Source organism: Pelodiscus sinensis, chromosome 1 (assembly GCF_049634645.1).
Source record: "Pelodiscus sinensis isolate JC-2024 chromosome 1, ASM4963464v1, whole genome shotgun sequence".
NCBI classification, from domain to species: domain Eukaryota; kingdom Metazoa; phylum Chordata; order Testudines; family Trionychidae; genus Pelodiscus; species Pelodiscus sinensis.
Genome location: NC_134711.1, coordinates 333,600,214 through 333,613,605, shown reverse-complemented (window position 1 = coordinate 333,613,605; position 13,392 = coordinate 333,600,214). Strand labels below are relative to the sequence as shown.

General features: G+C 50.3%; 1 protein-coding gene across 1 annotated transcript; it reads right to left on the bottom strand.

Annotated features, from left to right (window-relative positions):
* Window positions 1–272: 272 nt before the first annotated feature.
* LOC142818355 (olfactory receptor 52R1-like) lies at window positions 273–1,214 on the bottom strand. Its single transcript, XM_075897602.1, has one exon. The coding sequence runs from the start codon at window positions 1,212–1,214 to the stop codon at window positions 273–275; it is 942 nt and encodes a 313-aa protein (XP_075753717.1).
* Between the last annotated feature and the right edge of the window lie 12,178 nt (window positions 1,215–13,392).

Below are 13,392 nucleotides of genomic sequence, written 5' to 3'. Positions count from 1 at the left end.
TGTGGTGAGGGATGGCAGGAATAGGTGGGTGAGGGAGCAGAGTCCTAGGCACCAGCTGCAACAATGAGAAGGGCCGTAACCCTGAGAGTTACAGAGCTGTATGCAGTCTGGTTCCGCCGTGGGACACCCTGACCCGGCACAATAAGGGAAGGACATAACGTCAGCCCGACTGCAAAGGGTGTGATTCGGGGAAGGGGGCCCAGCACCATGTTACCAGCCAGTCAAGCAAAGAGCTTGGTCTGAGATCCAGAGCCCTAGGAGAAAACTTTAGATTATTTCTGGGTCATGAGTCCGAGCAGGCGGCCCCGTATTTGTTTGGTCTTCACCCCGTAGATGATGGGGTTTAGAATAGGGGGCAGCAGCAGGTACATGTTGGAAATGAGAACATGGACATGCAGGGGAAAATTCTTCCCAAAACGGTATATGAGGGATGAGAAAAGAGTTGGGATGTAAAAAATTATGATGACACTGATGTGCGAGCCACAGGTCAAAAAAGTCTTGAGCCGGGCTTCCCTTGTGGGGAGTCTGAAGATGGCCCTGACGATCTGCATGTAGGAAATGGCGATAAATATCACATCCAGCCCTGCGACACCGAATAGCGCAAAGAGCCCATAGTAATTACTGACGCGGGTGTCGCCACAGGCCAGCTTCACCACAGCGATGTGTTCGCAATAGGGCTGAGAGATGAGATTGGTTCTGCAATATGACCATTGCCTCACCAGCAGGGGGTAGGGCAGTGACTCCATGCAACTGCGCAGCACCACAACTAGACTAATCTTGGCCACTAAAGTGTTTGTCAGGATGGCAGAATGCCTTAAAGGATGGCAGATGGCCACGTAGCGATCCAAAGCCATGGCTGCCAATATCCCAGATTCGATTGATGCGAAGCAGTGAATGAAGAACAGCTGGGCGAGGCAGGCACTGAAATCGATCTCCCTGGAATTGAACCAGAAGATCGCCAGCATTTTGGGCAGAGTCGATGTGATGAGAACCAGGTCAGTGACGGCCAGCATGCAGAGGAAATAGTACATGGGCTCATGGAGGCTTGGCTCTGTCTTCACAATGAACAGGATGGTGAAGTTCCCCAAGAGAGCTATGACGTACATGGCGCAGAAGGGGATGGAGATCCACACATGAGCCGCCTCCAGGCCAGGAATGCCCAGCAGGACGAAGGTAGAGGGGTTGGTGAAGTCGGTTGTGTTGGAATATGTCATGAAGTTAGGAAGACAGCATTCAACTTGGAGGCAGAATGATGTCTTCTACATCTACCAAATGTTCCTCTGACTTTCTTTATATGCCCAGACTCTAGGGTGCTGGTCACAGTACCTGGCTGGAAAGATGATATTAAAAGGAGACATCACACGCACTACTGGAAGCCCTTTTCATTGGTGAAGCACATTGGTTTATACAATCCTAGGATTGGAGGAGACCTCAGGATGTCATCAAGTCCAACCCCCCCACTAAAAGCCTTTTACACAGAGAAAAGACACTTCCATTATTTAGAGAAATGAATGATTAACCACTGGCCGTACTAATGAGAATTCCATATTTTATGTGCCAAAAATTCCTAAATACAGAATCATAGAATCCTCAAATCCTAGGATCTTCCTGTTGGAAGAGACATTAGGAGTCATTGAGTCCAGCCCACTGTCCAAAGCATGACAAATCTCAACATAATGTTGTAGGAAAATTTTATGATTCAGAGTCTCTGGGGGTATGTCTACACTACCCTCCTAATTCGAACTAGGAGGGTAATGTAGGCATACCGCACTTGCAAATGAAGCCCAGGATTTGAATTTCCTGGGCTTCATTTGCATAAAGCCGGCCGGTGCCATTTTTAAATGCCAGCAGTTCGAACCCCGTGCCACGCGGCTCCACGTGGCACGGAGTAGCTAGTTCGGATTAGGCTTCCTAATCCCAACTAGCTGTACTCCTCCTGGGTTAGGTAAAAAGGTGTAAAAAACAAGGGTGATGTCATGGTAGGGGGTCTATTAGGGTGTGTCTAGACTACATGCCTCCGTCGACGGAGGCATGTAGATTAGCCAGATCGGCAGAGGGAAATGAAGCCGCGATTAAAATAATCGCGGCTTCATTTAAATTTAAATGGCTGCCCCACTCTGCTGATCAGCTGTTTGTCGGCAGATCGGGGCAGTCTGGACGCGCCGCGCCGACAAAGAAGCCTTTCTTGATCGGCACAGGTATGCCTCGTGAAACCAGGTTTACCTGTGCCAATCAAGAAAGGCTTCTTTGTCGGCGTGTTGCGTCCAGACTGCCCCGATCTGCCGACAAACATCTGATCGGCAGAGCGGGGCAGCCATTTAAATTTAAATGAAGCTGCGATTATTTTAATCACGGCTTCATTTCCCTCTGCCGATCTGGCTAATCTACATGCCTCCGTCGACGGATGACAGATGAAGTGGGAAAAGCTGAAGTACACAATGCTTTTTTTTGCCTTTGTCTTTACAGACAGGGTCAGCTCCCAGACTACTCCATTAGGCAACACTGGAGAAAGAAGGAATATTTAGAAAAATTAGACATACACAAAACCATGGGTCCAGATTTCATGCATCCAAGGGTGCTGAGAGAGTTAGCTGATGTCATTGCAGAGTCTTTAGCCATTATCTTTGAAAACTTGTGGAGATTGGGTGAGGTCCCAGATGATAGGAAAAAGGCAAATGTAGTGCCCAGATTTAAAAACGGGAAGGACAATCCAGGAAACTACAGACCAGTCAGCCTTACCTCAGTCCCTGGAAACATCATGGAGAGGATCCTCAAGGAATCCATTTTGAAGCACATGGAAGGGAGGAAATTGATCAGGAACAGTCAGCACGGGTTTTTGCCAGCGGGAAGTCATGTCTGACCACCTGATTGCCTTCTATGAAGAGGTAACTGGCTCTGTGGATATGGGGATGTCTGTGGATGTGATATATCTTGACTTTAGCAAGGCTTTTGATACAGTCTCCCACTATATTCTTGCCAGCAAGTTAAGGGAGTGTGGATTGGATAAATGGACTGTCAGCTGGATAGAAAGCTGGCTAGACTGCCGGGCCCAATAGGTAGTGATCAATGTCTCAGTGTCTGGTTGGCGGTCAGTTTCAAGCGGAGTGTCCCAAGGGTCGGTTCTAGGGCTGGTTTTGTTCGACATTGTTATGAATGACCTGGATGAGGGGTTGGATTGTACCCTCAGAAAGTTCATAAATAACACTAAGCTAGAGGGAGAGGTAGATACGTTGGAAGGCAGGGATGGTTTGGAAGGCAGAGTGACACACAAATTGGAGGATTGTGCCCAAAGAAATCTGATGAGGTTCAATAAGGACAAGTGCAGAGTTCTGCACTTGGGACAGAAGAATCCCAAGTATTGTTACAGGACGGGGACTGACAGGCTACACAGAGAGGCTGTGTCTATACTGGCAAGTTTTTCCGCAAAAACTTGCCAGCTGTCGACACTGGCCGCTTGATTTTGCGCAAAAGCACTGACGTGCTACTGGCTGAAATCAGTGCTTCTTGCACAAATGCTTTGACGTTCCCATTCGGGCAAAAGCCCTTTTCCAGAAATGCTTTTGTGCAAGAGGGCCAATGTAGACAGCTAAAAACTGTTTTGCGCAAAAAAGCCCTGATGGCAAAAATGGCGATCGGGGCTTTCTTGCGCAAAAGCGCGTCTAGATTGGCACGGACGCTTTTCCGCAAAAAGTGCTTTTGCACAAAAGCATCCGTGCCAATCTAGACGCTCTTTTCCGCAAATGCTTTTAATGGAAAAACTTTTCCGTTAAAAGCATTTGCGGAAAATCATGCCAGTCTAGACATAGCCAGAGTGATTAACCAGTGGAACCAACTGCAAAGGGAACAGGTGGATTGTCCAGCTCCCTGTGTCTGCAGATCCAGACTGGAGGCTTCTCTGGAACATCTACCTGAGGGATTCTGTACCCATCTGTGACGGGGTGCTATGCACTTTACCCCCCTCCCCCACGCCAGCCCTCTATGGAGGCTGGCGAACTGGGATAAGCACATGCACAGCATGCTCGGATGCAGCCAAACAGCTGGGAGGGAGGACGTCAAAGCGTCACATGATGTCACGTCCCCGGGGCGGTAAATTCGCTGGCAGGAGCTTGGCAACGGAGGAGGAGAAGCGCGAAAGGGACGTGGTGAGCGGGATGGACTGGAAGGAGGCAGGGTGTGGAGGAGAGACTTGGGAAGGGGGTGTCAGGTGGGGGAAGGCAAGACGCCAAGCCTGAGCACGGGCACTTTGAAAGGGAGGCAAAAAGGCAGACAGGGACAGAGGGGATCTGTTGCACGCGGCATAAGGAGACCGAACATCAAGTAAGGGGGAGAGGAAGCAGCCAAGGGCAGGGCAATTGGAACGCCCACAGGCTGGCGTGTTTCAGCAGGAAACCCTGCCAGACAGACCGGACCCAGACAGGTCTGCGTCCTTAGGGCCCTGGGCTGGGTCCCGGACCCCCCTCTCGCCATCACCACAGACAGCATTATCGGTTGGTTCCCCAAGCAGGATAGACTGGCCCTAAAGGGGGAAACTGAGGACAGCTAGGAAGATTGTAGAAGCCACTTGTGCGGGTTAAAACACCATCATTGCAACCACTTCAGTGAGACCAGCCTATCTCAACCGCAGGGTGCTCCCTGTGGCACAGGCAACCCAGCCCCCAGGGCATTGCTAGTGAGGTCAACGGGAGCATGTGGCTGTTGCTCTCTCTGATGGGGTGAGCCCGTCCCCTCTTGGCAGCGTGGAGACCCCAGGGGCGCCGACGTCAGCAGCTGTGCCACCCCATACTCCCTGGTGCTGTTCACTCTCCGGCGGACCCACGGGGATTTTAAGCGCGGTGCTGGAGCTGCAAGGGGAAGAAGGGTGCAGAGGACGAGAGGGAGTTGGGCGGGCGGGAGAAAGCCCAAACGCCAGCAACACCAGAAGGAGTCAAGACACAGCTGCCATAAGCCCTAATGGCTCCAGGGATGGTGGGCTGCAGCCAGATGGGCTCAGTCCCGGGGCCAGGGAACCCACCCCCTCCCCAACACAAGGGAGACAAGATTAAACTCGGGACAGCGCCCTACTATCGTATAGGAGGGAGACCTCGTCCCACATAGGCCATGGGGAGGGTGTGGCCGATGACACTGTCATGCTGCTGACATCGGGGTGAGGATGAAATAGCCCCAGCTGTCGGGGTGTGGATTTGGTTGTTTTGTTGCTGTGTGTGACAAGGCAAATGTAACACAAGGGACCAGATGGCACTCACCCAAGAGTTCAGAAAGCACTCAAATGTGAAATTGCGGAACTGTTAACTATGCTTTGTAACCTAGCCTCTAAATCAGCTTCTGTACCCATTACTGGAAGATAGCTAATGTAACACCAATATTTAAAAAGGGCTCTAGAGGCGAACCTGGCAATTACAGACCAGTACTTCTAACGTCAGTACTGGGTAAATTAGTTGAAACAATAGTAAAGAATACAATTGTCAGACAAATAGAAGCACAGAATTTGTTGGGCAAAAGACAACATGGTTTCTGTAAAGGGAAATCATGTCTTGCTAATCTATTAGAGTTCTTTAAAGAGCTCAACAAACATGCGGACAAGAAGGATCCAGTAGGTACAGTATACTTAGACTTCCAGAAAGCCTTTGACAAGGTCCATCACCAAAGGCTCTCACATAAATTAAGTTGTCTTGAGATAAGAGGGAAGATCTTTTCATGGATTGAGGACTGGTTAAAAGACAGGAAACGAAAGGTAGGAATAAATGGTAAATTTTCAGAACGGAGAGGGGTAACTAGTGGTGTCCCCCAAGGGTCAGTCCTAGGACCAATCCTATTCAACTTCTTCATAAATGATCTGGAGATGGGGGTAAACAGTGAGGTGGCAAAGTTTGCAGATGATACTAAACTGCTCACAGTAGTTAAGACCGAAGGAGACTGTGAAGAACTTCAAAAAGCTCTCACAAAACTAAGTGATTGGGCAACGAAATGGCAAATAAAATTGAATGTGGATAAATGTAAAGTAATGCACATTGGAAAACATAATCCCAACTAGACATTCAATATGATGGGGACTAATTTGGCTACAACTAATCAAGAGAGAGATCTTGGGGTGTGTCTAGACTACAGGGTTTTGTCGACAAAAGTGGACTTTTGTCGACAAAACTATACCTGCGTCCACACTACCGCTGAGTTCTGTCGACATAACGTCGACAGAACTCAGCAGTTTTGTTGACGCTGGTAAACCTCATTTTACGAGGCATAACGCCTTCTGTCGACAGAGTTTCTGTCGACAGAAGGTGTTATTGCATGTAAACTGTCCTTTGCGTCTACACTACCATGTTGACAAAGCAGCTTGCTTTGTCGACAGAACTCAGTGTAGTCTAGATGCTCTTTGTCGACAGAAGTTTTGTCGACAGTATCTGTCGACAAAACTTCTGTTGACAGAAGCCTGTAGTCTAGACGTACCCTTGGAGTCATTGCGGATAGTTCTCTGAAAACATCCACTCAGTGTGCAGTGGCAGTCAAAAAAGTGAATAGAATGTTAGGATTCATTAAAAAAGGGATAGAGAATAAGACAGAGAATATCTTATTGCCTCTATATAAATCCATGGTACACCCACATCTTGAATACCGCTTACAAATGTGGTCGCCTCATCTCCAAAAAGTTATATTGGCATTGGAAAAGGTTCAGAAAAGGGCATCTAAAATGATTAGTGGTTTGGAACGGGTCCCATATGCACAGAGATTTAAAAGACTTGGACTTTTCTGCTTAGAAAAAAGGAGACTAAAGAGGGATATGACAGAGGTCTATAAAATCATGACTGATATGGAAAAAGCAAATAAGGAAAAGTTATTTACTTATTCCCACAATGGAAGAACTAGGGATCGCCAAATGAAATTAACAGGCAGCAGGTTTCAAACACACCAAAGGAAGTTTTTTTTCACTAAGGCTGTGTCTAGACTGCACTCCTTTTGCGGAAAAGGGATGCAGATTAGACACAGAGCAATTGCAAATGAAGCAGGGATTTAAATCTCCCCTGCTTCATTTGCATGAATATGGCTGCCGCTTTTTTCTGACTCGGGCCTTTGCTGGCAAAAAGCACCAGTCTAGACAGGGATCTTTTGGAAAATAAAGCCTTTTCCGAAAGATCTCTTATTCCAAAGGGAATAATCCAAAGGTCAAAGGGAATAAGGGATCTTTCGGAAAAGGCTTTATTTTCCAAAAGATCTCCGTCTAGACTGGCGCTTTTTGCCGGCAAAGGCCCGAGCCGGAAAAAAGCGGCAGCCATGTTCATGCAAATGAAGCGGGGGGGATTTAAATCCCCACTTCATTTGCAATTGCTCTGTGTCTAATCTGCATCCCTTTCCGCAAAAGGGGTGCAGTCTAGACACAGCCTAAGCGTACAGTCAACCCATGGAACTTCTTGCCAGAGAATGTGGTGAAGGCTAGAACTTGAACAGGGTTCAAAAAAGAGCTAGATGGATTCATGGTGGTTTTTAGTTATTATCAATGGCTATTATCCAGGTTGGGTAGGAATGGTGTCCCCAGCCTCTGTTTGTCTGGAAAAGGGTGACAGGGAGGGCATCATGTGAGGATTACTTGTTGTGATCCCTCTCTCTGGGACATCTGGCATTGGCCACTGTGGGCAGACAGGACACTGAGCTAGATGGGCCTTTGTTGGACCCAGTCTGGCTGTTCTGATGTTCTTATGAGAGCAGCCTGCAAATCCTTCCATGGCAGACCCAGAAAGGCAGAAGAAAGCTGTTGTCTCTTGCCATCGGGGCAGGGAAAGACTCAGTTGACTCAAGTTGCCATGTAGCAGATGGAGAGGAAACAAGAGGACAATGGAAGAAAAGACTCGCAAGGGGGTAGACTTTCCCTGGCTGGTGGTTTTCTGAACAGGGCAGGACCTGCAGCTGTCTGGGGATGGTTTAGACCCAACAAGTCCTGCGTCTTAGGTGGGGGTCAGACCCGCTGCCCTTTTCATCCCGTCTGACCTTGTGTCCGTAGGACTCTGGTGTGGGCCAGGCGCGAGTGACGCACCAGTAAAACAGCTCAGTAACGGGGTGTCTGGGTGACATTTAAAGGCCAGCGGGTCAGCAGGGGTCATCTGGCCTCACAGAGACTGGGTGGGATAATACGCAGGGCTGGAATATGGGTGTAGAAACGGCCCAGCAGGCTGTGGGAAAAGGAAGGAGGTTTTCCCTTCTCTCTGAAACATACAGGCACTTGCTCTGTGGCTCAACACAGACTGGTTGAGAGCCATTGGGGACCCATAAAAGGGTTGAACATTACAGAGAAGGCAGAGAAGGATCCACTAGACACCCAGAGCCAGGAGAAAACGGGTCTGGCCCATGTGGTTCCAGTGAGAAGCCTCCATCTCCAGACGTTTAACAGCCAGAGCCCCAAGATGCCATAGGGGGATGGGCAGCCTGTGAGCCGGCTCCTCTGCTCTGTGCTCACGTCTCACTCCAAGGGCTGGTCCCACCCCCGGGAGTTCAGGCTGCCTGAGGCTCCAGCGGGTTATAACCAGCGCCCACCCTCCATTCTCTCTCAGGGTGACCCGAGCTAACTATGGGCCAGGGGCTCAGAATGGCACCTTGTACGGCACATCCAGGAACACCAGGTCCCTGGTGCACCTAACATGCAGCCACCTCGGAGCTGGAGGGATCGCCGGGGGTGGGCCGGGTTGCAGAAAGAAAAGGGAGCTCTTCAGCAAGAGATTCTTACCTGGGAGTCCTGAGAGGGACGCGTCTTCCTCAGGTAGGCGCTTGCCCCAACCCTCAGCCTGGCATTTGCAGCAGCTTCCTCTGCTAAGAGTTGAGGCAGGGTGGACGCTGGTTATAACACGGCTCTGGGCAGCCCGGTGGGGTTTGCTCAGCCACTGGGGAGAAGTGGGACCTGAATGTAAACTGGCTGGAGACCAGCCTGTCTGTGCCCCTGGGCTACTTACCCAGCTGTAGGCATAACGAGTAATTAAGGGACCTTCCGAAGGGAGAGGAGATCTCTTGGGCTCTGGGCCAAGGCAGTGAGGAATTGGCAGCTCTGAGCATTTGTGTATTTTTAAGAATTTTACTCATTAGAAAATAACCAGGGACAATGTGTAACTCTCGCTGGGGTGTGATTCCCTCTAAGTGCTGAGAAAGGGTACATGGATAATAAACACAGAGATCTGGAGTCAGAAGAGTGACAGGAGACCCGGCACTTTGTGCAAGCACATGGAATCACACATCAGTAATGCCCATCAGTAACCATCATGATCCTGTGCTGCCCCTTGCACTGAAGGCTCTTAAGAAGCCCTGGTCATGTCAGTATGAACATAGCCCCATTCTACTGATAGGAAAACTGAGGCACAGCAGGATGTGAATTGACCAAGGTCACCCAGAGAAAAGTAGCTGGATGACAGAGAGAATTCAGGAGCCTTGCCTTCCCGGCCATACCCAGGCTCTGACAGTCCTATGGAGAGGGAAATGGACTCGCATTTCTGTGGGGATTGATTGGTTTTTGGGCAGGAGGCAAAGGAAAGGCTGGATGAGGAAGCCGGAGCCAGAACCATCCTCTCCAGGTGAATTCCAGAACTAGCTGGGGTTTGTGAGCTCCCTGCTCCTGGGAGGTGGGAACTCCCCGACCTCACGTCTGCTCCCACCCAGAGACCTGCCAACCGGACACAGCCAGTGGAGACACGTGAAGGGACCAGACTTAGAAAATGCAGCTCCATGAGACTGTCCCTGTGGGTGGAGGGCAGATAAGGCCTCAGGGATAGAGACCTCCCCTGCCCCAGAGCTCCTGTGGAAAAAGGGGCCCTATAGGCACGTCAGAGACTGAATTAGTGTTTTCATTGGCCTGTTCCTCTCCGCTCTCCTTACTGTGTGCTGCCCCTTCTTACGGAGCAGCGGCTGGAAACAAGGAGCCCTCCCCACCCCTCCGTACCGCTCTCATCCCCGGGAACTGGGGCCCATTTCTCCAGGGATCTCCAGCTCCGCACTCAGTCCATTGCAATGAGTCCCCCCCACAGGCTGTGGGAGGGAGCCAGGCAGAAGCTGCGGCCGTACCAGCCCCAGGACTTTGGGTCAGTCTCCAGCCCTGTCTGTGAAGCTCCCTCTGCCCAGCAACGCCCCCCATAGGCTCACATAGGGCTGGGTGCAGGTTGCAGCTGCAGGCAGCTGGATGGGGCTGCCCAGGGATTGTGTTTTCCCTGGGCTACTGACCAGAGCCATGTGTCCTGCCTCTTGCCAGCTGGAGCAGCTCTCAGGGGCGGCAACTCGCCCTTCTTCCACCTCACCCCAGTGCCAGCACCCACCCGCCCTGTATTTCCCCTCCCTAGACCTTGCTGTTGGCTTCCTCCCACCCCCATTTCCAGCCTAAGGAGAGTGCTGGGTTTCTGCCTCTACCTCCCCTCTGAGATCCCTCAGCCAATGATTCCGTCCCTCCTTCCCTCCCCCCACTGCCCTCCATACAATTACCCCTCCCCATTTATTCCCTCCCCTCCCCTTTCTCTCCCCCCCTACTCTGGCAGCCCCTCTGGTCGAAGCTGCTGCTCAGCGGGACACCCCTCCCCCTGTCACCCACTGCTTCTTCAGCACCGGCTGCATGTGATTGGCTGAGTTTTCAGCCAATGAGAGCTGCGGAACTGTTTGGAAGGTGGGGACAGAGTGCAAAGCCTCCCCCTATCTAGGTTCTCAGCATTCAGCCTGACAAGGGATCCCATGGGCCGGGTCTGGCAGCTCAGGGGGCCGAAGGAGGCCCTTGGGCCGGGTTTTTCCCTCCCTTGCACTTGAGGGAATGACAAGTATAGGAGAGGTGCATTTGGGTGTCAGGAACATCCGACACCCTCAGCCCCACTCCCCAGCCCCCGCAGAGCGGCTCCAAGAGGGCTGGGCTGGCTGCTCACAGGCTCTTCCTGCTTCCTCTCGCATTCTGAGCCCGTGAGGCATTCGGTGGTCAAACCTACACAGAGGGGGCAGCTTCCATTCCGGCCCCTCCCTCTGGGGGCGGAGACCATAACGCCAAACACCACATTCCTGGGATGCGCTCTGGTTCAGCCTCCAACAAAACCTCCCCGGAGCTCCCCTTTGGGAGCCCTCTGCGTCCAGCGTGTCTCTGTCGGGGCGCACGGTCCTTACAGCAAACACAGCCCGGCTCTGCAACTGGGGTTCTTAGAACAATTCCGCTGCTTTCCACAGCACAAGGGACACCCAGATACCGGGAAACATAATGACATGTGGACCCCATTGCCTGCCTCTCTGCCCTGGGGCTTTCTTTGGGATTCGGTCAGAGTTCTCTGGGATGTCCCAGGTCCATCTTCTCCCACTTCTGGCTTCCCCTCCCACCGGCGTCTGCCTCTATGTCACATCCCAGCAATAAATTAAGTTTTTTTAAAAATTATTGGAGATTGCTTATCTCCTACAACTGGAAGGGACCTTGAATGGTCATTGAGTCCAGTCCCTGACTTCACAGCAGGACCAAGTACCATCCCTGACAAATTTTTGCTGCAAAAGGCCTCTACAAGGATTGACCTAACAGCCTTGTGTTGAGGAGGCCAATGCTCAAACAACTGAGCCACCCCTCCGCCCTGTGAAAGAGCGCCCTCTGCCAACCTTATGCCTTTCTCCTGCCCCCGCTTCTTCCAATCTAACCTATCCTGCTTCTGCATTTTACAAGTATTGGTGGTGGGTGGGGGATTCCATTACATCTACACCCCTCATGGAGCTGAGAAGCTGGAGAAAACTGGCTTTATCTAGGATTCAGTCACTCGTGTCTTCTATCCAGGCTGTATTTCTATAGGTGCTGCTGGTCTTTAATGACCAACGTATTTATTTTTGAGATGTAGACTAGGATCTAATCTGTGCTTCCCATAATGTGCCGTGATTAACTAGCTACTTTACCCAATGTTTCTTGGACCTTCACTTCAGTACGGGGTTTATTTTTGAAATAAAAGGAAAATGCACAGGCTTTACTTAAATGATTTTATTTTTCAAAAACACGGTGTTATTTTATTACGTTAATTCTTATTTTGGAATTCTTGAAAAAAGGATAGTTTGAACGTTCCTTTTAAAAATAATTTTTAAATGGGAATTCCATGAAATGTATTTTGTTCTTCATTGGTGTAAATTCTGAACTCTTGCTATGTTTGAACCTGGAAAGGGGCTTTAGTTAATTTTGTTTCTAATAACATTTGCTTCTAGTTTTGAAACCTTAAGCATGAACTGAACGGTGCCAAAATAAAGCACTACTCCAAATTCCTCTATTTTTTCTTTTTGATCTCAGGTTTATTGAGAAGCCCACCTACTCCAGGTCCATCCTATTTTATTCTGGCTCAGCTTCGTTCAGTCTTCTTCAGCATTTCTTCATTAGGTCAATGTTGAGGACTGTACTAGATTTAGGAATTCTGCCTCTTTTCTGGTTGGTTGTATGGGGCACAATCCCATTCGAGGTACAGCCCATTTTCCTGATCCAACCAACACGTTATTTTGTTTTAAGGTATGATAAGAGGAAGGTGTCTATAGATTGTTGTGGCCATAGCTCTTAGCATTTGGGTCATTGGTTCCCAAACTGGGAGGCAAACCCCCCCGGAGTGGCATGAAGAAATTCTAAGGGGGGCACAGAGCAACCCAGCCCTCCCATAATTCACCCCCACCCCAAGAAAGAGCCCGTACTGGCACTACCTCCTGTGAAATTGTCTGTAGCGCCGCCTTCCTGAGGTGTGGGGAAGTCCTACAGCTGCACGCCAGAGCTATTGTCTCAAGAAGCAAGTGCGTGGCTTCCTGTCCCCCAAACAGCTGGTTCATTTCCTGAAATGCTGGGTCTGTCATGCTGCCGGGGACTTCCTTCCCCCTGCTGCCTGCCTGCGCGGGGAGGGAGTAAGAATCTCGGGACCACGCCAGCTCCAACTGCTCAGGCAGTGCACGGCTACTGAGGGGAGTGAAGGAGCAGGCCATGCTCTTCCCGAGCAGTTGAAGCTGGTGCGGTCCCGGGATTCCTACTCCCCTCTTCTCTGTGCAGGCAGGCAGCAGGGGGAAGGAAGTCCCTGGTGGCATGACAGACCCAGCTTTTCAGGAAATTCGCCTGATTTTGGGGGGAGGGGAAGCAGCACACATGCTTCCTGAGATCCGGACCTGGCACACAGCTGTGGGACCCCTAGGTGCCAGCTGTCCCTGACCCTCCCTCACCCAGACCCCCATGAGTACCCTGCCCCTCCTGCCCAGACCCCCACTATTTGTGCTTATTTTTAATTTTAAATAACTTTTTGTGTTTATTTTTAGTTTTCAATTACAAATTGAATTTTTTGTTACAAGGGGTGTTGGGTGATGGTAAAGAAGAGGTGAGGAGGCATGAGGGTTTTTCAAAACTCAAAAAGGGGTCATGATGTCGAAAAGTTTCAGAACCAGTGATTTAGGAGAAGTTCTTGATCA